Consider the following 25,057-nt stretch of genomic DNA (forward strand, 5'->3'; position numbering starts at 1 on the left):
CGCGACAAGGAAGCGCCTCTGTGAGCGTCCTTCACTTTGCTCTACGCTACAAACACCCGAGCAGGTTACAAAAGTCTGTCTGTCGTTTGTGGAGTACAAGTAGCTCTGTGCGGGTGGTCGGGCTTTATGGAGTGAACGCGGGAGACTGAAGGGAGACGTGCTCTGAGAGGTTTCCGCGTTTTTATTCAGTGAGTGACGTTTAGCTAAGTTTATACAGGTGAAGTTGGTTTGGCAGCTACCGGTGTGGTGCCACAAAAGTCATTTCTAATATTTCTCTGCTTTTTTAGTGCCCAATATGTTTGCTTATATTGGTAAATAAACTGTATTCAAGAGGATTTATAAAGGTGTTATATATAAAAAATAATGATTATTTTGCAAGTATTTTTATGACTCTTTGTATTTGCACCCACATTATATCCAATCAGTTAGTCCAGTCATTTACAACAGATGAAATATAGTCATTTTTGGCAAATACCGGAAATTAATTGTTGTCTGACTTTTTGCCACAGCACCTGTTGTTGTGTAAGGTTGCAGTCTGGTATTAAAGCAGGCTTAGAAGATGTGCAAGTTCTTTTTGAGGCTGTTTTTTCAGTGTGAACACAGAAAGTTGTGAAAACCTGGACAATATGTGAAGGTAAAGTTTACCCAACTGTATATACAAAGCTTAGATTAACTGTTATATGGATGAGGGGACTTTCCTGACTAGAATAGATTTCTGTGGTAGAGAAACTGTTATATTTTAACAGTTTACCTGTGCTAAGTCATTAGCTATTAAAATTTCTGTTTTATTGATGATTAATTTTCTCTTTGTGTTTGGGGCAGTGATGACAGCTCCAAACTCAGCAGAAAGGAAGACCTGCTGGGATGCCAGGGATCATCTCTGGAAGTGTTTGGATGATAATGATGACAATGTTGCATCGTGCCAGAGGTTCCAGAGCGAATTTGAGGCCAAATGCCCGGCCCAGTGGGTAAAATATCCCATCTTTTTTATTAATGGTTGAAGTTAGGGTTGCAGATAGTGTCGATAGCAGTGTCACAGATGAGCAGCCGACAGTGTTTATTGGACAATTTTGGAAACTTTAAGTTAAATGTAGACATTTAGAGAACATTTTAAAGAACCTAAGCAGCAACAAGATTGTCAGCCTTCAGTAGCTTCTTGCTCCTTTTCATTCTCCCCTGCAGGTGAAGTATTTTACCAAAAGGAGAGACTTCCTGAAATACAAGGAGAAGATGCAGACAGAGGGATTCACACCTGCTGAAGGCCCCCAGGGGGCATCCTAATCACCTAGAAACCATCAAGAGCTGCAAGTTGGCCTGGGTTTGCTGAGGTGCAGGACTTGGACAGGAGCTTGTGGCTTTGTTGCGGACAGAGTGCGTGAAGATCAAACTAATAATGTTATTTATTTTTAAAAATAAAGGCTGCTTTAGGAAATACAAGTGGCAGCACAAGGGACCTGTTTGAAAATCCTCATATCTTCCATCCCCAGAAATGCTAAAGAGTCTAGAGTTATGGAGTCCAGTAGGATTTCACCTCAAAGTAACGTGTCATTTTGGACAGATTTTACTATCATTACCTCCTGCTGGAATTCTGAAGTCTCACATTCAACCTGTTGCCATTAGTTCTCACAACACTGTCCAATATTAATGTTTCTGTGGTTCTCTTCAAGCAAAACAATTTTTTTCCCTAACACGTATTTCTCTCAGCAGAACAGAGAATCTGTTCTGCTTTTGCGTCTGCCTGGTGTTTTTCTTAAAAATATGTGATTTGCAAATAAGAGCTGATCTGATAGTGGAGATTTAAACTCTTTACTCTCATTTTTTGAAAATCTTGAAAGCTTGAATGACTTGTGTCGTTCAAGAATAAATCAAAACAACAGAGTGGTTTTAGTGGTTTTATTGTTGCACATGAAGTAATATTGGATCATCTTGACTCCTAGGTTGTGTTGTGGCTGGATATGAATGCACTATCAGGGTCAAACAAAACTTAAGAATGTTACAGCTCATTTGAAACAGGCAAGGACATAGTATGCTTATATTACAAGTCTTTAAAGTATTTACAGAAGAGCGTGGCCCCTGGGTCAAAGGTCACTGCTGTAACACGACTGAGATGTACGAAACCTTCAGGAGAAGTCAATAAATTACACAAGAAAAAGACATGCTTCTGATTGAGGCTACGCTAAAGGCCCATACTGTACTTACAATGCCGTGATATTAAAAAAAAAAAAAGTGACTAATGACACTTAAAATCTGTGTACAAATATATAAAGGCATATATTTTACATTTTTGCACAGTACAGTGAGTGTTCTGTGCAAACCTTTTTTGTGATTTGACAGTTGATTGAACAAACTACTACACCCTTCCACTCCTTGCTTGCACAGTCTTTTCCTTAAATGCTTTCTTTGCGTGCTGCATTAAAGAACCAGTACCCAGAGGGAGTCTGCGGCCTCCCACAGTGGCATTTCATTTTTTTTCTTTACATGCCAGGAGAAATGTTGCTCCTCCCAGGAGACAATGAAAAAGTACAAAAAGCGGTCACGCTATGGTGCGACAAGTGAACGATTTCGTGAAACCAATTTTTCTGCAGTTACTAAAAAAGCTTTCTGTATTTCATAAAGATCCTTTGTTAATGTTTGACTAACATGAGCGCCACAGTTAAAGCTCATACTTCAATAAGTAGGTAAATTATCTTGTTCGACTTGATCTACCTTTAAAAATTTCCAGATCCTTTCAACATGTGACATGAATGCAAATCAGGAGCGCAGAGACAAAGACAAACACCCTGCTGGGTTCACTGGGTAATGACCAGAGTTGGTCTATAAGCTTCTGCAATTAGGAAAAGAAAGTTCTGGCATAGGTCGAGCAAAAAGTAACTGAAGGCAGCTCAAGTCTTTAGCGTAAATACATCTTTTCTAAACTTCGTTATGTTATGTGATTGAAGGAGAAAGGTAAAAAGGCTGGTTGCAGTCGAGTAGTCACAAAAACCCCAACTTTTATGCCTTTCTGATCATTTTTCCTTGGCCTTCATGGAAGTAAAAGAACCGTGGTCCTGTGCTTCCAGCTGGTCTTCTGAGGTAACATTAAAACTGACACACTTTTAAAGGGCACATTAACCTGATTTTTTGAAAATGGACTTTATTGAACCTTCTGACAATTATTGTTAATTAATAAAATAATCATTTGAATATCTGAGATTTAAATTGTGCCATATTTGCTACATCAGATTTTTCTTTTTTTGCTTAAAAATGTACTGTGCAATTTCTTTACAATTTGGGGGGGGGGGGGAGGTCACACTGATGATGTAAGACATTTCAGAAACTCACGTATCATGTCTGTGATACACTAGGAGTCACACTTTTATTTGCCAGATGGCTGGTGGAGTCAGGGAATATTTTTCCTAGCGGTGGGTCCCAGGGGGTTGCCGACTGGTCACCACCAGGGCATCTCTAGATATGCTAAAGGAAGCCCCCTTATTTAGTATTTACCATTTAAGCTGCTCTTGTTATGGCTGCCAGGTGCACATCATTCATTTTATGAATCTTCCTAAGCAAAACTGACTAAAACTACCGCAACCAGGGTGAGGATGAGGGTGGAGTGTGCTTTGACATCACAGGAAGACATGAACACTGTTGGGATAAGAAGTTTGATAGTAGGTCATGTTAAAGTAGCGTGTAAATTCATTAACACAAGGCACTGTAAAAGGCACTGCAGTGTTCGAGTAACATGTAGCAACAAGAATTGTAACGTTCACAGCATTTTAGGACACAAAAGCAGCTTCAGAAACTTTGGTAAGAATGTGCATGAAATGTGTAAGGAAGGCCCACGGTGTTCAACGTAAAAAGTACAGTAGCTCTACATATACAGTACACTGGCAGCCACGGTAGATTTCTCTTTTCATGCTCTTTTCTCGCTTTAATCCAGCAACCACTTCTTCCCTCTTACACGAAAGACAAGACCGATTTTTTCCAGAAATGCTGAAATGTGTTCAATTTAGTTGTAAAAAGTATATTTCATTGGAAATGTTTAAGTTCAGCAAACATGCAATAAAAAGAGACTTGTCTACAGTGGCCTTATGTAGCTTATTTCTATCTAAAAACAGTGAAATGAAAGGATGTTGTAGATCTGAAAATGTATTTCAGGTTTACTGTAAAACTGTAACTTATCATTTTTCTTCTACTACAAATCAAAAAAACTAAATCAGTTCTTGATTTTTTAACGTTTCAGTTGGAGTTTAATGTCCTCCAGTGGCCAAAGGCGTTTAACATTCCTTGTAACACACCAGTATGGCCAGTATATAATAGTATATCTAAGCAGCTGGTGAGGGTTGTTTCTCCACTTCTTCTCCTTCTCACCACATCCATGTTCTTCTTTTAAGGTCTGTTTAATCAGTATAATTCTGAGCAATCGCAACACTTGCCCAGTCTCTTCCTCATCTGTTTTTGAGTTCATCCCCGCTTTGTACCACCAGCACCTGCCCACTGTTAGTTATAAGCTCCCAGTGACATTCCTGGCCAGTGCCCAGGCTGGGAACTCAGTCAGATTGAAGAGTGGAACCCCCCAGGTGGTGATGGCCAACATTACCACTGCCACGCCAATCAGATTCACCCCAAAACCTGCTTTGACCTGGAGATGAGGAGGAGAAAAATTACTTCAGTAAGCATCAAGAGTTTCTGTTTGCCACATAGTACGAAATAAAAAGAGCCTCGAATTGGATACGCTGTTCCCGGAAGTCTTTTGATTCCGCAGGTGCAAGAAGATTGTGGGACAGTGAGTGTGTGTTTGTGTGTCGTACCATGTCCCTGATCTGCACGTGGCCGTAACTGAAGACGATGGCGTTGGGGGGGTTCCCCACTGGAAGCATGACCCCAAATGACACGCACATGGTGGAAGGGATCAAAGTGTGGAGGGGGTTGATGTGCAGAGTCTCCGACTGGACAGAGAAGTACGCAATGAAGAAGAACAAAGGGGGTAAAGAGAGAGTAATGAAGAAAAAAGACAAGTGCGAAGAGGAGAGGTGAAATGGTTGGGAGTACAGAGGTTATAGATAACTCGGAAAAATGTAGAAGGAGGGAAGAGAAAAGAAAAAAGGATGATAAAGAAAAATTTAACAAATGGGAGAAAGAGAAGGTCAGAGTTACCAACTGCTACAAAAGTTGATATGACACTTAAAAACAACATTTTCACATAATATAATCATAAAAATGTTTGTCTAGAATTAACGTCACAACTGACCCATCCTGTCGCTATGATGTCATACTTTTGCAATGTGGGGAAAAATAAAAAAAAAATTGCACATGTACAATTTTATCTGCTGTTACAATGGTAAGCATTTTAAGGTTGTTTTTTTTTTAGTTCTTTTTTTTAAACTGAACTTTAAAACATGCAACAAGAGTGGTAATAAAAACCCACAGAAGCCGACAGACATCACTGACTATATTTTAAGGGCCGGTTGAGATTACATAGAACAAGACAAAAATCATTAAAACATGTTAAAAAAAAAAGACTTTAGCCTTAATGAATGCAGTGTAGTTTGGAGCCGGAAGCAGGGTTCATACATCATCAGTTAACAACTGGACAGAGGTGAAGTATTATGGCACCTGCTGTGAAATAAAAAGAGCCTTGATGTGCACTTTATGAGTAAGTGCACGAGGAACAGGCGCCATTCTGCAATAAAATGGCTTGTGACGTACTGGTGAGAAAACGTCACCACTGACAGCTAAAATGGATTATTGCCAGTACAGCAGTTTTTGGGGGGGGTTCTGAGTAAAAGGGTCATAATGTGCAGATGCACAAATATTTTTCCCCTACTCTTACATGTGTTTGTGCTGCTATCCCAGTATAGTATAAGAGTATAAATAACACAGGTTGTTTTTATGGAAGCCCGTTTCCGCCAATACAAAAAAAAAAAAGGATCCATAACTCAAAATTCCAAGTTATTTTCTCGAAATTTCGATTTATTAACTCAAAATTTTGAGAAAAGTAACTCGAAATTTCGAGTTAGCGCTGCCAATCAGTAATCTACGTGAATGACGTCATTTCCTTGTTACCCGGAAGCTGAAGCCCTCAGCTACAAATGCTACAGCTAAGCTACCAGTATTACATCCAGTCGTGAATGCACAGATTGCTGAGTGTTTTCAGCCTGGCTTCACAAATGATGAAATCCCTGTGTTATTGGCTGAATCACATGGTGTTACTATCAGCAAACATACTCGCGAAAGCGCCAATTTGTTGGGATCCGTTTTTGAGTGTGCGGTCCTCTGCGCCATATGCTTCCGGGTAACAAGAAAGTGACCTCATTCACGTATATTTTTGATTGGCAGAGCTAACTCGAAATTTTGAGAAAAGTAACTCGAAATTTTGAGAAAAGTAACTCGAAATTTTGAGAAAAGTAACTCGAAATTTCGAGTTATGGATACTAGCTTCTTTGTTTTTATTTAGTGGCGGAAACGGGCTTCCATATGTTTTAGATATCTATATGTATATAAAAAGAGAACTCGGCCTCACAATCAGTGCCACTTGCCTCAAGCTTTACATTGTTTGCACTGTTACACGCACGCACTTATGTAATGGTTATGTAACCAGTACTATTTAGACCACCTGGTAAAGATTATTCAAATTCGTGGCCCACATCAGAAGTAATTAGCACAGTTTAAAAATGAAAAAGTATTTTCAAGCAGCACATTAGTGCAGACCTGTTAGACTGAATATCCTCCAGGTCATTTATGTGAGTGTTTTTAATGATTTATGACATTTTTATGATCATTAATGAGGAACAGGTGTTGCGATATGAAAGAGAATATGTCGTACCAGCGCAGACAGGATGGGCAGGAAGACGGTGAGAGTTGCTGGGTTGGAGGCGAACTCGGTGACCGCAGAAACCAGCAGGCAGGCTAGCAGGGTGACCGCCCAGGGAGGAAGACCACTCATGGGCTCCAGCTGTCTGCCAATCCACACTGACAGGCCGGACACCTACACACACACGCAACATTAATCAGCTTTCTACATGCTGTTCATATCCCCACCATTACCTAATGTAATAATATGTGAAATGATTCTTCTCTTTTATAGCTACAGTCTCTTGTAGATACGTGTTGAAATCACATTAACTCCATCAAAGTAATCAAGAAATTTATAATGGTGAAAATGGATCGCAGATTCAGATTACCCAGATGCTATGATGCCAGAGCAGTAGAGTAATACAAGAACACACAGACATATATTCGTAGTACCTTGCAGCCCGCTGCCAGTGCATAGCCTCCACCAACCAGGATGACGATCTCCCACGGCATGAGTCTCTGGAAGTCCTTCCAGGTGATCATGGGAGCCAGTGGGTCAGACTCTGAATCATCATCTAATATTTTAAATTGACAGAAAAAAATGTCAATAGAGCAGGATCTGGGGGAATAATATCATGTAATACTTGTGGTTGACAAACACTTGAAAAGTCATTTATTTTACCAAATCTCAAATGAATGGCTCACAACATCTGTAATGTGCTGTTAAAATAATCTGAGGTAGTATACGAATGTTAACGAAGCTAGCTGAACAACATCACTGAGCCCTTTTTTATTATTCAATATGTTTTAAAGCCACCAAATGGAGCCCTGATGAGACAACCCAAAGGTGCTCGAGTGCTGACCTGAGTTTTTACAGCAAGAGGAGGAAGAGAAGGGCCGCCTGGCAGGGATGAGGAAGAGGAGGAAGCCCAGAAGAACAGACACCGTTGCATCAGTCCTGTAGCCTTTCCTGAGAGAGAAATTAAGAATACACAGATATAAAACAGATAATGCAAAAGTACTCTAACAGAGGCCAAAAATCAAAAATATGGTGTATGAAAAGAGCATAAGCACTCCTTACTAAGTGTCTATTATACCTACTCTATGTGACAGGGTGTGTATTTGTTACGGAGAACCAGTGCTTCCCTAAAGTGTCTGACCACTAACACTTCTGAACGTTTGTGGTGATCCGGCGCGACATTATCAGTACTTACTTTTCAAAGAGCGACGTCCAGCCGGGCACAAAGCCAGGCTCTCTGGTGAACCACAGCAGTGTCATCAGGATGAAGAAAACACCTGTCACCACCTCTGGGTAGCTGCACACACAATCCACAAAAGCGCGTCAGCAACAATTACATGAGTGACAACACGATGGGGACAAAATGTCACGTCTAGGCTCGTGAGTAAGATGCAAATGCATAGCTTATATTTACACACAGGTGAATTTAGTCCTTTAAATATACATAAAAAGTGGAAGAGTTGACATCAGAGTTGGAATTTCGGGAAATTATTTTGCATCGTTTCAGCTCTGGCACACACCTGATGGGTCCCAGCTTTGCGTACTCCTCGTGGATCCTCCTCTCTGACAGCATCTCTCTCCTGGTTTTGCGTTTCTTACTGAGTGAGCAGGTTTCTCTGAAGCTGAACACACAGACAGCAACAACAAGATCAACCACACGGTGACCTGATACGGTCGCTTTGTGCTTTTCAAGCTGTAGCCTCAACAACATACAGGCAGCAGGATTACCATGAGTCCATAATGACAACATGGAGATGTGGGCAAGTAGGAGACCCACCTCTGTAATCACACCCCTGCCTGTGACCATTAGCACAGCAACTAGCAACACAGCACACACACAAAGATCCTCGAACGGGCACTCACTTGCAGCCGAGGAAAAGGAAGTGCAGCCACAGCCAGGTGAGAACCAGCATGATGATGGCGATGGGGAAGCTGAAGATGAACCATGTGCCAAAGTTGATCACCTTTGCGTCTGGATAACGGCTGGAAAGACAGTTGGAAACAGCAGCTTTAAACCACACTCATCGGTATTCATTTCACTTTAATGTGTAATATACGCATTGCTACACACTGGCTCTTTAGGGGCTGAGCCTCATGACTTGTGACGGCATGTGTCACGGCTGATAAAAATGGAACCTTATCACGTTTAAAAATAGCCGATTAACTCACATCAGCCTCGGTCACGTGTGTTTGCTTTGACTGACAGATGTTGTCATTCTCATTTACTTATCTGTGCAGCATTACAGCTGACTGTCCACACTGATAAGACTGTGACTATCACAGCTCAGAGAGCTATACTACACTACTGGACAGAAGCCATAATGGGTCACCGAAATTCTCTTAAGAAACACTTAAGAAGCTTCTATAGAGCAGAACGCAGTTACAGAGTAAAGCAGCAGCATCTATCTATTTTAAAAGAAGAGAACCAACATGACATGCCAGAAAGGATGCCACTTTCTAATATTCAGCCTTATATATAAAGCTTTGTAATATCTTTACACATTCACCTAACAAGTGGAAGATATTAGTTCAATCCCGGGAAGAGACACAAATCCCTTTGGGGCTGCATCAGGAAGGTATCTGGCGTAACATTTGCTATAACAAAAAATGTGTGGAGGGACTTGTGTAGCGCCCCCTTGTGGATAAGAGAGCAGCCAAAAAGTATCCATTAATGCCCTACATCTAAGTTCACATTCACACTCATATGAGGAGTAACTCAGGGATACTTTAGCATGCAGCCTGGAGCATCCAGGGGGGAATCAAACTACCAACCTTCCCCTTACTGTAGTAGACGACCTGCTCTAACCACACGGTTGCTACACACTTCTGCAATATACTATTAATATTTACAACCCTTTATTGATAACCTATTGAAAGGTAAGTTTATCACCTAATTAAATGTATTCATGTTTAAAGAGTAGTGCTGTTCATACATCTAGAACAGTGGTTTCAAACATAAGGCCCGGGGGCCGGAATTAGCCCAGCAACTCCTCCAATCCTAGAAGGTTTTGGAAAATGTGTATAAATTAGGAACTTCTGACTGTATTTTGAGAAGTTTTCCAGGTTTCCCTACTGACAAAACCTTCTCCATTGCCATTCATACAACAGATACACAGGAAAATGACAAAAATGTTCCTGTTTTTCAAGATTTACTATATTTTCTGTGATTAACTAGAACATCTATTTAATTTAACACATTTGTCATGTAGAAAAGTTGAAATGTACTGTTGAAACTGGACTTCTTTTTCTGATATTAAGAGTTATCAGGGATTAAATGTTGAGTGAAATGTCTTTATTCTGACAGAAAGGGTTGATTCGCTGATACGATTGATACGATCAAAGTGGCCCACCGTGTAGTTTGACGTCCCTGATGTGGAATGTTTAGGTGTTAGTTGCTCAGATTTGGAGATACTTTGAATCTAGAATCCACTGGAACTAAATGACATTCACTGTTGCTTTCTAAGCTCATAAATGGTTTCAGTTGTTTGTTTTTTCAAAGATTAAGTTTTTATTCTTATTTTAGCTAATTAAAATGTTGTTGTTTTTTCAGTTAACTATGTATCCTTGGTGATCTCTGTACCCTAATTCCACCCAGTGACAGCTGGGATAGGTGAGGATAACCTCCCCCTTTTTTCCACAGAGAAAAAGAAATCTGAGAAAACTGTGAGGAGACCATATCATCAACATTAATAGCCCTCTGTGTAGTGTATCAGTAGTTTATGATTAGTGCACTTTAAGCTATAAGACAAGTTGTTGGTCTCCACTGTTGTTTCATTTAAAGCTATATAGGTAATAAAGTGTGTTTGCTCTGATATGCTTCACTGCTCTGTAACGACGCTAAGCAGAGTAAAGGTGACATGCAAATACGGTGATCACGTATCTGCTGCACAAACAACTCTGCCATGCCTTCTCTGACCTCCGGGCATTCTCATCGTGGATGGAAAAGTGAAAGCGAGCCAATAAAAAGTATGGGAAAATGACTGGGCTGCTTGTCATCCTCTGAGGATCATAGATATCTGCATCAAATTTTACAGATCCCATCACCTAGATAATATGAGGGGAAAACCCCATCAACCTCATAGCTCGACAGAAAGAATCAGGGAAAACAGACCTCTGGGAACCATGAGTTTCTATATAAAATAACAGCAGAGAGAAAAAAATGAGATATTTCAGGCAAATAGAAAGTTTCATTTATGAAAAACAAGAACACAATAAATTAAATAAAAGTATGAAACTATTCTAGAGCTTTTAAGATTTCATCTTAACACCAAATTGCATTTTAAAAAGAACTAAAGTAATAAAAATCATAATATGTTGACAACATCAGTGTCAGTGTCCATCAGGATTTCCTGTGCTGGGTTAAATTTTATGATCCGTACTAAAGAGACACATTTAAAAACGCTGACAGTCTGCTGGTGGGGCTCTGGAGCCATGAAACACTGGATTCGTTGCACAGTTTAAATAGTTGAAACCCAGTTTACACGAGTATCTTTAATAAGAGCAGAACTTTCACCACTGAAACACAAAATCCAGCTTCTATTACCGCAAAATTATGTACAAATGGAGACAGAGAACAATTAAGCGTACAGTGGAGGGGGTAATAATTCAAAGATGCAGTCCTGTCAGAAAAAAACAGAACTAAATTTTTAAAGTATCTCACTTAAAAAAAAAATTTAAAAAAAAAACAAAAAAAAAACAGCCTTTCATCAGCAGACAAAAGTGGAAGAAAGTTATAAGATGTGAGGCTTCAGCACAGACGTACATAAAAGATGGATGTTGCTAGCAGGATTTTTTTAACCTAGATCTCGTATGGGTATTATTTGTCATTATGGTAACCAGCCTCTACTTGTCTTTATAGTCCTTTTTAACTCTAATGGGGACCATAATGTATCAAATGAGCATTACAGTGTATTCAATGAGAATTAAGATAGCGACTGGAGACCATAAACTCATCAGGAAAATGTTTACTGAGATTATAGATCAAGCCAACGTTGGCAATTAGTCAGAGACTTCAACATAAACTGACTTTAAAAATAAAACCAAATATCCTGATTTCAGTTTTAGGATACTACATTTCTGAATCATCAGTTAAAAATAAAAAGAGTTGATTCAGAAAGCTATGAGTAATGATATGTTTGCAGTTCCATTCAATCCTATTTTATTCATATAGCACCAAACCATAGTTGGCTCAAGGTGCTTTATATTGTAAGGTAAAGACCCTACAATAACAGAGAAAACCTAGCAGCCTAAGTCTACAGCAGGTTAACTAAGGAAGGATTCAGGGATACCTGATCTAGACCCAACTATAAGCTTTACTAAAAAGGAAAGTTTTAAGCGTTCTTTTAAAAGGAGACAGATTATCTCCTGAATCAGAACTTCCATAGAAGAGGGGCCTGAAAGCTGAAGATTCTCCCTCCCATTCCATTTTCAATATTATAGGAACCACAAGTAAGCCAGCAGTCTGAGAGCAAAGTGCTCTACTGAGGTGATACAGTACTATGAGTTTCACAGATAAGACAGAGCCTGATTGTATGTGAGGATAAAGATTTTAAACTCAATTCTGGATTTAACAGACAGAGCCAATGAAGAGAAGCCAGTGTGGAAGAAATCTGCTCTCTCTTTCTAGTCCTTCCCAGTACTCTTTCTGCAGCATTTAGGATCAACTGATCAATCCGTTGGGCATCTTTCCATCCGTTGGGCATCTTTCTTTGCCTTTAGACAACAATTCTGATGGCAAAAGAGCCAAACGGGACAGGCCAAACAAAAAAAAAAAAAAAAAAAAAAAAAAAAAAGGATCAACTGAAAGCTTTTCAGGAATATTTACAGTAGTCCACCCTAGAAGTAATAAATGCATGGAATAGTTTTCCAGCATCACTCTGAGACAGGATGTTTCTAATTTTAGAGATTTTATGCAAATGCAGGAAAGTAGTCATTACACTGGAGGCCAAGGTAATGCCATCCAGAGTAAATATCTGGTTACATACAATGTTTCTAAGATATTTAAGGGCCAAGTACAATAATCTCACAATTGGAGGTCTTCTAGGTCATTATGTCTTTAAGAAATCCCTGCACTTTAATTAATTGGAGTGTGTTATCTGGCTTAATGGATATATAAAGCTGGGTATCATCTGCATAGCAATGAAAATGTACACAGAATACTGCCTAAGTGATGAATGAATAATTTGAATAGAACTGGTCCCAGGCAGAACCCTATGGAACTCCACAAGTAGCTAGCTAAGAGAAACCTGCAAACAAACAGCTCATTTTCAGCTTCTAAAAGTTAGCCGGGTACTAAAATAACCCTCCGATAAATCTAACATTGCTTTGTTAGCGTCTCTGCCCTCATTCACATATCATGGGACTGACAGTGACAAGTCCTCCACTTCGTGTAGACACATACTAATGTGTCAAAAGCACATAGCATAGATAAAAAGGCTTTTTTGTTTAATTTGTCTGTATGTTTGAATTTATTTTTATAAGTTTGGTTGTATTTGTGCAGCACTGACTAAAATCACATCCACAATCTGTACAAATATGCTTGTCAAAGCAACTGATGTCAAGTTTATCACTTGTTGTACGAGCATGGACTCCAGTTTTGGATCAACTAAACTGAATAAGTACACACAATCAACGAATTTCAAGCTTAAATCTCTAATCTATGAGATTTTACTTTACACTGCTTAGATTTGTTGCTGTCCCTGTTAGCATCACAACTACTAGCACTCACGCAATCCCACACAGATCAAAACCTGACCTTTGTCCACAAGCTGTGACATGAAGGAGGCCATTCTGTCAGGCAGTGGCCAGATGAAATCATCTCTGTGAGCACTGTAGAGGCTGATTAGTTTGATCTCTTGTGGCCCCAGACACTCAGCTAACATAAACTTTTTCAAAATAGAGAACACAGCAGCCAAGAAATCAACCAAGCTGTAAACATGTCTGAGAACTGAGGAGATGTCTGCAGTCATCCAAAGCCATTACAGACCAGCATCTCTCTCTGGTTCTGAACGGTTTGTAAAGTAGATTTAATATTACTGTCAACAGATTTTGGAAGCTTATTTAAATCATTACATAAGCAAGCGTTTGTGTAGATACCACATACGTGAGCATACTTACGTGTTAAACTGTTCAGCAAAGATGAGGTTGGTTGACGTGCCGGTGATGGTGATGAGTCCTCCGATGGTCGCTGCATACGTGATGCTTAGTGACAGGCATTTACAGATCATGTGATCCCTTTTGGTGGGATACTGGGAGTCTCTTCTCATCTTCACCCTCTTTACATTTGGGATTTCAATCTCAACCTAGAGTGATGAAAATGTTGTAAACGAAGAGCAAACATGAGAAGCAATCAGGAAGATTGCTTCTAGCTCTTGTTTCCAGCAACATGGCTCTGGCCCACCCTCTTCACTGACACACTGCTCACCTGTGGCAGGTGGCCGTTGATGTTTTTTATGAATTCCTGGTTTGAGATGGGCTTGAGACCCAAACCGTTGACCTCAGCGGTTTTTGTCTGAAAACAACAGAATACCAAATCAGTGAAAGCATATAGATTTTTCTGTGGCTAATTTCCACATTCTGTGTACTTCACGCACGCACGCACGCACACACACACACACACACACACGCACACACACACGCACACACACACACACACACACGTCACTTACGTCACTTACGTCACTTAGTGTGGAGAGCTCCTGCTTATTGTTGTCATTGCTGAAATAAGAAGAGAAGAAAGAAAATCAGTATGGTTGTGTGAGAGAAAATTGACTTTACTTTGGTTAAAATGAGTGAGACTGAAGGAAAACAGTCATTTGATGTAACTTATTAGCACAGATAAAGAGGTAAAATCCTTGCAGAAATACCACAGAACCCTGTGTAGACAACTTAAACAGACATTCACATATCATCGAGTGTACACTGCATAAATAAAGACCCAAAATGTCCACAGACACATACCAGTTGTTGCGGTAGAGCAGCTCTAGCTGGTTCTTGTCCAGGTTCTCCTCTTTGTCTGGCACAGCTGCAGAGAAACACGGGCATCGTCAAGTCAATGACAGAAGTAGTTTGAAAAGTTTGACTGTTTGCCTGTTAACAGGAGACCCTCTCTGCTACAGCACCTTCTAGCTAATGTCCACACTGGTGCAAGCACTGTTGTTATATTTGCAGAAATGTAGTGACAGACCCAGACATACCACTGTCCTCTTCAGGCACCTCTGCTGTTTCAGAGTCGACATGACTGTCTGCCAGACCGGTGCAGATCAGCTGCTGCAGGACGGCCTCAGCTATGGGCATCACCATGGCTGTGGTGGATGTGTTGCTGAGCCACATGGAGAGAAATACGGTGCAGCACATGAAGCCCAGTACCAACCTGCACAAGAAGGAGGTCATTTTATACTTTTGTGTGTGTGTGTGTGGGGGGGGCGCACATTATGACTACATTTACCATCATTATAGTGTTTAAATGTACAAAAGTGTGATGCTCACATGCCAGGCTTGGCCCCTGCAATCATCACCATCCTCAAAGCAATCCGTTTATGAAGGTTCCACTTCTCTATGGAGGCCGCCAGGCAAATGACTCCCATCAGCAGCAGAGTTGTGTCTTTGCAGTACTCTGCTGCTACCTGAACACGCACAGAGGTACAAAAATTATCACTTCAAATGATAAGTCTACATCATTTCAAACTAATTCAACAGATGCTGGGAAAATAAACAAAATGAGATGTTGTAGGCAGGAAGAAGTTCCGAGACCCTCCTTTCACCCGGTCCACCCTCCCTCGTACAGGATCAGCACTTACGGTTTGTTGTTCTTAATTTGCTCTACTTCCCATCAGCAGCGTTCACAGGTCTGCAAGTGCACTCACCTCTCACCTAAAATCTTTTAATTTTCCTTAATAATAATACATTTTATTTAAAAATAGCGCCTTTCAAAGCACCCAAGGACACTGTACAACAGATAAAAACACAGAAACTGGAAATATACACAATAATAAGAATAACAGATAAAAGTTAGAGCATACAGAGGTTTAAACATAAGCAATTTTAAACAGATGAGTTTTGAGGGTGGACTTAAAAAGAGGGAATGAACTAATATTTCTGAGGTCAGGGGGTAAGGAATTCCAAAGTCGAGGGGCAGAGCAACTAAAAGTCCTGCCCCCCATTGTAATCAGACGAGCGGAAGGAACAGAGAGAGAAAGAGAAGATGAAGATCTGAGGCACCGGGATGGGAAGTTCATCTGTACTAAATCGGAGAGGTATGGTGGAGAGAGAGAATGAATAGCCTTAAATGTATAGAGGATTATTTTAAAATGGATGCGAAATTTAACCGGGAGCCAGTGAAGCTGCTTCAGGATTGGGGAGATGTGGTGGGTAGAGGAAGTCCTAGTAATAATACAGGCAGCTGAACGTTTACACTTTGGTCTTCTTGGGAACAAAAGTACACAGGGTAGGCCCTATAAAATGTCTCTCCACACTGTTTGTTGTCATATAAGATGTCAAAATCCCATAAATGAACTTTTAAAAACAAGAAACCAACTTTTAGCCTGAATGGGAATCAGACAGATGCTGGAATGCATCCAAGCCTATCAGCTGCTTCACAGTAACAATAACAGCTGTTATTAAGCTGTTTATTAAGTTAAAGGAATGACTAAAATAGCTAAAATCTCAGTGTTAGCTAATGCAAAGCTTAGTAGTGACAGCTCCAGGTTTAACAGACACATAATCATTGCTACAGTATTCACATACAGTGTACAGATTATCCTCCACAGCTGTTTAGCACTGAAACTCGGCTAATCGGTTTTCATTTCAATTTGCAGGTACAAATCCAAGTCATAGTCCTTTCCAATCACTTTAAATACTAGCTTTTTTATGGAACACTTATGACCGCAGAAAACTTTAACTGTTAACTGGATGAGATAAGATCCTGTGCATTGTTGATGCTCTTATATTCCACTCTTGAGTGGCAGCAGATGAAGATGGAATCTAATCTCTAAATTAGCAGCATTAAAGCAGCAGAAAATGAGGAGATTACAAAAAAATGAAAGTGCTATAATAGACTGGAAATGTTGCATAAAGCTCTCTGCTGGCATATTTATGGAACACCATCACAAGCGGCTTACAGCAGTGTTAACAGGCAGCTTTTGTCACTGTTTGTCAAGGCGCTTTGGTCACGACTCAGTTTTTATGTAATGCAGATAACAAAGGTAAAGATGATGAAGGTGAGTTTAATTGAGAGGAAACTGTTACTGGTATTATTTTTTTTTAAAGAAAAAAAAAGGGAACTGACGCCAATGGCCACCACTATCAGTAACGCCAATCGTACTGTATTAAGGATCGGCAGTGGTGTTAATGGTCGTAAAGAGGCTGGGTGTGGCCATGTGAAGAACATCAGTGGGTACTGATGATGAGTGCTGGGTTAACGGGTTCATCTGCACTCTCCACTCAGTCATGTCTAATGAAACCTTCACAGTTGACTGACCATGCCTCTGGTTTACACTGGAGTGTAATAGGATAAGCAACAGAGAACTGTAAATCAAAAAACTGATGTATGTCTGAGGAGCACACACGTGGACCAAATTTCTTTAAGCATACATAGCACAGTCCAGAACACAAAAACCATGCACCGTCTGATCTGTATGGAACGCCAGGACTGCCATAATGAATTAATTAAATACACCATTAAATAATTAATTAAATGTGGCAATAATTAATTAAAATTGGAATTAATTAATTAAATAAATAGTTATGACACATGTAATTAATTAATTATTGACACATTTAATTAATTATTTATGTATTTCACATTTTAATTAATTATTGACACATTTAATTAATTAATTATTGACACATTTAATTAATTATTTATGTATTTCACATTTTAATTAATTATTGACACATTTAATTAATTATTTATGTATTTCACATTTTAATTAATTATTGACACATTTAATTAATTATTTATGTATTTCACATTTTAATTAATTATTGACACATTTCATTAATTATTGACACATTTAATTAATTATTTAATGATATATTTATTTATTTCATTTTGGCAGTCCTGACGCCTGGCTCTCATCATGAAATAATTTTATCTGTCAGCCTCACCCATCAAACTCAGGGGGCGGGGTTAACGCTGATCGAGTCAAAACCATTGCTTTGGCCTGGTGGCCATTGTTTCTAGCACACAACAACCGGCATGTGGAAGCTAACAGAACTGAGCTTTGAAAAACCCTGTTTGTGTGTTACCAAATACCGTTTTAATATTTTTTTAGCCGAGAATGTAGTGGTTTAATCTTCATGTGTCTGGTCGGTTTGTCAAGATACAGCCTCTTTGCAAAAGTGTTTCGATGATTTCGGAGATGTCTGCCCAGTCTCACGGCAAAGCGTGGGATAGACCCGCTCGCCTCGCAAGCAATCCCACCGACAAAGCGCAGGCCCCGGTACACAGCTGTAGTAACCCCCGCTGACTTCTTTTACTGAGGTTATATTTATCGATGTTTTATTTCCTGATGTTCTTATGTGTCCTACGTGTTTCAGTCGCCAATTCTGAATTATAACTAACATTAAAAACATGTTTAAGGAGGAGAGAGAGCAAATAAATCTGTTTAACATCTGATCTTTGGGTTTTTGTTCAGTAATCAGCGTGACCTGTGTATAAACACATAAAAGAGTTTCCGTCATGTAGTAACTGCTGGCTTTAACTGTACAAAGGTTGTTCGACACTATGAAACACATACAGACTTCATGATGTTCGGCTAATATTTTTATTGTGAATATTAATCATGCTGACCTCGCTCTGTATACCACGCAGCGAGGTCAGCATATCCACGATATCCTCAGCTCCATGAGTTAACACAAAGTTTCCCAGCTGACTATCTAACTGCCAACTATTCCAGAGACGTGAAAATATACAGCATAAAGAAAAGTGTAAGAGACTCAGCAGCAGATTAGAATAACAGTTATACATTTAATAAATCACCAAATGAATCCAAGAAACGAGCAAACCTGTTCCGACAATTTGAATTTGTATTCCCTCAGCTGCAGACTCGCTGCTGTTTAAATGTTTGAAAAGGAAGATTAGATATAAAAAACGTCAAACATAGACTCAGTCTGCCTTCACATTTGATATGAGGCCAGCACGTATAGTGGCCTCAGCAGGCTATTACTGAAATACACGTGCTATATCATAAACTATGATATAAATAGGGAGGTCCTATTGACATGTTTAGTTTTAAAGGACACCTTCCTGCCTTTAGTCTCATTCATGAGCAGTATTCGTTTTCTTCTAACATCCAGAAGTCTGCACAATGTGTTTCATAGTTTGTAACAAGCCTTTGACAGGTAAACATAACATGACCGAAAAAGCAAAAAAAAGGAAAAAAAAAGAGAGAGAGAGTGTTGACATAAGAAGAGAAAATTCTCTCAATTATGGAGACAGACAAATGGTTCATTTATGTTTGATGTGTGTTTATTCCTCCCTAAATATCGTCGGTGAAGTTCGCCATGCATGTCAGATTTTCCTGCGCATTTTTATACCTCTGCCAACAGAGAGAGAAAAAAAATCACATTCTAACAGACAGCTGGTGCTTAGAATACAGTTGAATAACTATTAAAAAACAGATGATATTTAGATGATAGTTCAGTCTAACACATGTGCCAGTGAACCATTAAACGTCTGTGAAACTATGCAGTTATGAAACGTAACTTTAACCTCAGCCAAACCGATTTGCTCAGTTGTAAATAAAACAGCGAAGTAAACGTGACCCGACATACAGAACCTGAGTGAATGAAGTCCAGCGTTTAACCACTGAGAGCTAAAACTCAGCTGAGGTTTCAAAGCTGTGTGCCGGTGATTGGACATCAGCCGCTGATGAAGCTGTTCGCCTATAAAGTGCTCTGTAAGGAAACGAGCTCCAGCAGCTCTGCGCTCGGGGAAAACACTATATTTACTTATCTTGTGCAGAAAAATGCGCTGACATTGCGTTATATCGAGCACCGGCTGCCCAGTTAAACTGTGACTATCACCAGGTAACTAGGCGTGTTTCTTGAATTAGCAGCAGGTGTTAAACAGCTGACAGATGAGGAGGACGACGCATGCAGGTAAACTGAGGGTCTGTTGAGCTGATCGCTGGTTTCGTGAGAAAAATGTCAGCTCGTTCTTTATGTTACAGAAGCACAGAGACACAAGACCAGGCGGAAAGAGACGATCGTTCGGTGAAAATGAGAATCTGCGAATGCAACATGTGGAACACGGAGAGTGGAATATGTAAACAAACCGGTTAACGTAACCCCCTCGGTGCACTCTGCATGCTAATTGTTAGCAGAGCTAGTGAAATCTCTGAAAACATCTGAGCACTTTTGCAAACATGTTCTATGTTGACAACCTGACCAGACATACGTCGCGACATTCGCGGCTAAAACACTGTTAAAAGTGTAGCTGGTGACAGAAAAACGGGGTATTTTAAAACTACACCACCACCATTGCTGCTTGTGATTTGATCTGCATTCTGGGATAACTGGCTGCCCCAAGTCTACACAAGCAATCGATTTTCTAGGATCGACCTGTTTTGACTTACTTTGCACGGCAACCAATCAAATGTTAGAGAAGCTGCATGGGCAGTGTTAACCCCGCCCCCTGAGTTTGATGGGTGAGGCTGACAGATAAAATTATTTCATGAGGAGAGCCAGGCACCAAGACTGCCAAAATGAAATAAATAAATATATCATTAAATAATTAATTAAATGTGTCAATAATTAATTAAATGTGTCAATAATTAATTAAAATGTGAAATACATAAATAATTAATTAAATGTGTCAATAATTAATTAATTACATGTGTCATAACTATTTATTTAATTAATTAATTCCAATTTTAATTAATTATTGCCACATTTAATTAATTATTTAATGGTGTATTTAATTAATTCATTATGGCAGTCCTGGCGTTCCATAGATCTGCACGTATATTTTTACTACCACCTTTTTCTTTCTTTTCTTGCTTTAATGTTGCTTTAGAAAAAAAGTAGCAAACCCACAATAAAGTAAGACAATGCAGTTTCTAAGGAGAATATTCTTAATTATTCAATAACCTCTTCCTATTAACATGGACATAACTCTACTTAAACAGATATATAGAGATCTGTACAGCAGATTTTTACTTTATAAAAACTGTAAACACTAAAAATTGATGAAATTTGTAAAAAAAAAAAAAAAAAACCTACTGGGGACTCCTGTGCCTCATACTGTACAGTTACAAGAACACTTATAATAATGTATACTTTATTGATCCCCATAGGGGAATTACTCTCTCTGCATTGGACCCATTCAATCAGTGGGCAGCCACTAAGCAGGCGCAGCATGTAGGGACAGTACTTTGCTCAGGGGTATCTCAGGGTAGCCTTTCAGTGGATTCGAACCCCAGACCTTCCGACGATGGGGAACCCACTCTACCTACTGAGCTATCCCTGCCCCACTTGTTTAATTAGCAAAAAGCAAAAACCTTAACAAGAATCTGACCAAGACTTTTGTACTGCTACAGGAGTCTCAGTCCTGGTGCCTTTTCAAACTGAAAGAACGGAGGAGGATATTTGCATAATAAGGCAAAGTTTTAACAAAAGACATCCAGAATTAGGATGTAATAAATTAAAGAATAATTGTTATCGTTTAGATTTACTGCACTGTGTCAAAGCTGTAATTTGCCTTGAAAATATTTAGCTACGCATGGTGCTGTAGCAGGATTTGCAGCACATGGCTGTGTGGGAATTATATCATTTTTATATTATGTTTATTCTTCTATATCCTTTTTATTAAGCTTTGAGTAGTGGCATTTGATGAGAACATTTATTCAATTTATTGAACATATAGTTTTAATCATGTTATTACACACATTGCATATGTGCTCATGAAAGAGTTAAGCACTCAGTCCTGTGAAGGTCAGAAGCTTCGTTCAGCGTGACTGTCTATCCTATTTTACAGTGCTTTTCAATGTTCAAACGGGCATTTTAATCACAAGACACATTGAAAACCCGAGAAACATGATGTGAAAATCTCCATACAAAGACAGAAAAGTGGAATCAGCACACACAGCATTCACTGGTGCACAGAATGACACTAAGATTAAGATATTGTCTTTTCAGAAATTGAGAGCAGGCGATGCTAAAACTTCCTCCAATTTTCAAACATGCAAGCAAAATTTTAGGTATTTTGTGGGACACTGAACTGTCTTTTAGCACCTTGTACCAATCAGTTTAAGATTTCACTTATAACGCATTAAAGCATGAGGTCATAGTCATAGTGTCTCTGCTCTGCATGTTCTAACCCGACTATGTGAAACTGCCACAATCGGTCGCGTTCATTCTGAAAAACAGGATCTTTGTTTTTCTTTGCTCTCCTTCTCTGCCAGGCTCTGCAGTTATGAAAAATCAAAACTTTTAGCTCACAATAGATGCTACAATTTTCAATATACAACTCACTCTTAATTTGGCATCTCAAATAGAGTTTATAAGACAGGTTTCAGAGAACTGAAGCTCAAACCAGACAATCAGCTGGAAAGAAGGACTCACCTCACTGGACTTGAGTACACCAAAGAGCGGGTAGAGGAAGGCTGGGACCAGAGCAGCAGCACCCAAGGGAACAGCTTCAGACACCCAGTAGACGGCCGTCACCATCAACACATAAGCACAACACGCCTCCTGCAACCCCCAAAAAAGTCTGTCTATATCATCCACACAATAAGCAATACAGAAAAAAAGACACAGGTCTCTATAGCAATTGCATTATTATTTTAGATTGATAGCAACATTGTCCACACACACACATCCATGTGTGGATGTGCTCACATGGATGTGTGTGTGTGGATGTGCTCACATGGATGCGCACAGTCTTTTAGAATACATTACAAGTACAAGTACAAATATTGTGTGAGTTTATTGTTGTGGCAGCAGTGGGGAGTGTTGTTTGTACTTAATATCCAACTGGGACACACACTAACACTCTTTCTGACAAAACTCTAGCACACACACACACACACACTGATATTACATTAATCTTGTTATTGGTTATATAATGTCAGCATGCCAGCCTCTCATACCGCTCTGTCGCAACACCAATGGGCTTAGTGACACGCTCTCCAATCTTCAAAACTAAAGTTGAATCTCGTGACATTTGTTAAGACCTTTTATAGCTGACACTCGCTTCGCAGAAAAATACAGTTTGTTCACAAATGAATTATGCTTAATGTTTAATAAGCTTAATTTAGGTCAGAATGAATGTGTCATAGACAGGGTGCACATAGTGCTATTATATATGCAGGTTATCACTATGTTATAATATGAGACTTGGATAGTCTTTTGTTGAACACAGATTTCATATTAGCTTCTATCAAACGCTGCTGGAGTCTGTACTGAAGAATGCTTAGTATAGCATTTCGCTTGTAGCAGGTCACTTAATCTCAAGTTAATAAACCCACAGGGAGGAGAATTAGCCACAGGACTTCAGCGTGAACCATGTCCAGACCTGCTTGAACTCCCATTTAAAAAAAAACAAAAAAACAAAAAAAAAACCTTTTCAGAAGTCAAGCTTATCCATGCCTGCTGTTTACATTATGTTGCAAGAAAACCCATGTACATTATTACAATTCAAAGACATTGTAAAAGAACCCTGAAACTTTGAAGTTTCAAAATATCCACAGGTAAGCACAGATGCCTCAGTGCATGTGACAACAACCACAAAGAGACTGTACAAATGTGGCCAGTGTGCAAAAGAAAAAAAATGGTGTTCAAAAGGAACACAATAGCCAAACTACAGTTTGACGATCAACATATCAATGAAGACAAGAAATATGAGAGAATGCTTGTTGGTAATCTGCTGCTCGCAGACCATTTTTAAGGCGGCTCAGTATGTTTGAATATGCATATTGATCTTCAGTGTGTTTATCATGTGTTTGTATTCAAACTGTGAACCACTTTGCAACTCTGTGTTTTGAAACGTGCTATGCAACTAATGTTATTATAAAGCTACAATAAGCCATTTTAATAGCTATATTAAAAGTTTTAATAGCTGTAGAAGTAGTATAGAAACAGTAACAAGCAAGTAAATATTTAAAAGCCTATTATTATTTTCAACTACCACATTTATTTATTTAAAAAACTACCTTACAGTACTATTGATAGGTCTGATTATTCAAGATATTTTATGTGACATGAAGGATTTTAAATTTATTTTGGATTTAACAGCGAGCCAATGAAGAGGCAGTATGGGAGAAATATGCTTTCTGTTTGTAGTCTATGTCAGCTTGTCTGTTGCTGTGTTTTGGATCAAATGAAAACTTCTCAGGCAGTTTTAGGACAGCCTGATAAAAATGAATTACAGTAGTTGAGTCTAGAAGTAATAAATGTTGCAGAGTGATGGTAAAATAGTTTTTCAGCATAACTCCGAGACAGGCTGTTTCTAATTTTAGACATATTGCACAGATGGAGTAAGGTCTTTATGTCTATAAGACGTTCCTGCAGTTAAATTTACTGGTCATCTAGCTTTGTGAGTAGATAAAACTGGGTATCCTCTGCACAGCAATGGAAATGTATGCTATGCCTTCTAATAATACCGCCTAAAGGAAGTATCTATAATGTAAACGGAAGTGGTCCTAGCACGAAACCCTGTGGAACTCCACATCTTAACCTTAACCCCAGTGTGTGAAGACGACTCCCTATTTCTGCTCTAACTGATATCACAGACAGCCAAAAATGTTAAAATGTCTCAAAAGGGGCATTTAGAGCATTTTAAAGCCGGAGCTGTTGGCTCACAGGGATTACTTGCACATACAAAGCTCTCATTATATGAAGCACTGGCCATATTTAACAAGCATCTACCACTCTAACAGAAAATAAGCAGAAGCATAAAATGTGCTCTGACGTTGCTCTGTTTTTGATTTGCTGTTGACAACACAGGTTTTTACTCTAAAGACAGGTGCTTACTTTTTGGAAACGCTCCTAAAGATTTAAGAGGCATTTCCAGGCATTAGGTGCAGCTGCCTGATTAGACCAAATGAGATGTTTGGGGTTCATAATCAAAGAGAACTTCGCCACTGAAAAGATTACAACAATTTAAATCCACTAAGAAAACATTCCAGTATTATAAAGAGAGACATTGTGTCCAAATAATGAGTTTTTGCACTTTAACAGCTAGCTTTACAGCTCCTGCCTGTGTCGGACACAACACCACACCGAGGACGTGCTGGAAGTCTGCCAGATCAGAATCAGAATGCT

At 39.2% G+C, this 25,057-nt stretch overlaps 2 protein-coding genes across 3 annotated transcripts in view; one reads left to right on the forward strand and one right to left on the reverse strand.

Annotated features, from left to right (window-relative positions):
- On the forward strand, positions 1–1,878 carry coa6 (cytochrome c oxidase assembly factor 6). The gene is made up of 3 exons (XM_086269980.1): positions 1–188; positions 823–968; positions 1,183–1,878. Coding segments are annotated over exons 1-3 (246 nt in total). The 5' UTR covers positions 1–187; the 3' UTR covers positions 1,282–1,878.
- Positions 1,858–25,057, reverse strand: part of slc13a4 (solute carrier family 13 member 4) — a 27,846-nt gene continuing 4,646 nt past the window's right edge. The window contains exons 2-16 of one of the 2 annotated variants that reach the window (XM_086269976.1): positions 22,358–22,486; positions 15,281–15,417; positions 14,989–15,164; positions 14,753–14,816; positions 14,470–14,509; positions 14,217–14,303; positions 13,910–14,094; positions 8,657–8,776; positions 8,314–8,415; positions 7,989–8,090; positions 7,638–7,744; positions 7,228–7,349; positions 6,806–6,967; positions 4,791–4,928; positions 1,858–4,621 (exon numbers count right to left, since the gene is read on the reverse strand). In XM_086269976.1, coding sequence (XP_086126102.1) covers positions 4,484–4,621; positions 4,791–4,928; positions 6,806–6,967; positions 7,228–7,349; positions 7,638–7,744; positions 7,989–8,090; positions 8,314–8,415; positions 8,657–8,776; positions 13,910–14,094; positions 14,217–14,303; positions 14,470–14,509; positions 14,753–14,816; positions 14,989–15,164; positions 15,281–15,417; positions 22,358–22,486 — 1,809 coding nt within the window. In that variant the 3' untranslated portion in view covers positions 1,858–4,483. Of the gene's footprint in view, positions 4,622–4,790; positions 4,929–6,805; positions 6,968–7,227; positions 7,350–7,637; positions 7,745–7,988; positions 8,091–8,313; positions 8,416–8,656; positions 8,777–13,909; positions 14,095–14,216; positions 14,304–14,460; positions 14,510–14,752; positions 14,817–14,988; positions 15,165–15,280; positions 15,418–22,357; positions 22,487–25,057 lie in introns of both variants that reach the window. The other variant, XM_086269975.1, reaches the window with a different exon arrangement.

This window comes from Aulonocara sp. 'chitande type north' Nkhata Bay, linkage group LG17 (genome assembly GCF_057382095.1).
Source record: "Aulonocara sp. 'chitande type north' Nkhata Bay isolate Kocher_YH1m ecotype deep benthic linkage group LG17, A_spYH_male_GT1.1, whole genome shotgun sequence".
Classification (NCBI taxonomy): domain Eukaryota; kingdom Metazoa; phylum Chordata; class Actinopteri; order Cichliformes; family Cichlidae; genus Aulonocara; species Aulonocara sp. 'chitande type north' Nkhata Bay.

Coding starts and splice junctions, on each gene's coding strand:
- coa6 (XM_086269980.1), top strand. Junction 969..1,182: donor CCAAATGCCCGGCCCAGTGG/GTAAAATATCCC, acceptor TCTCCCCTGCAG/GTGAAGTATTTTACCAAAAG.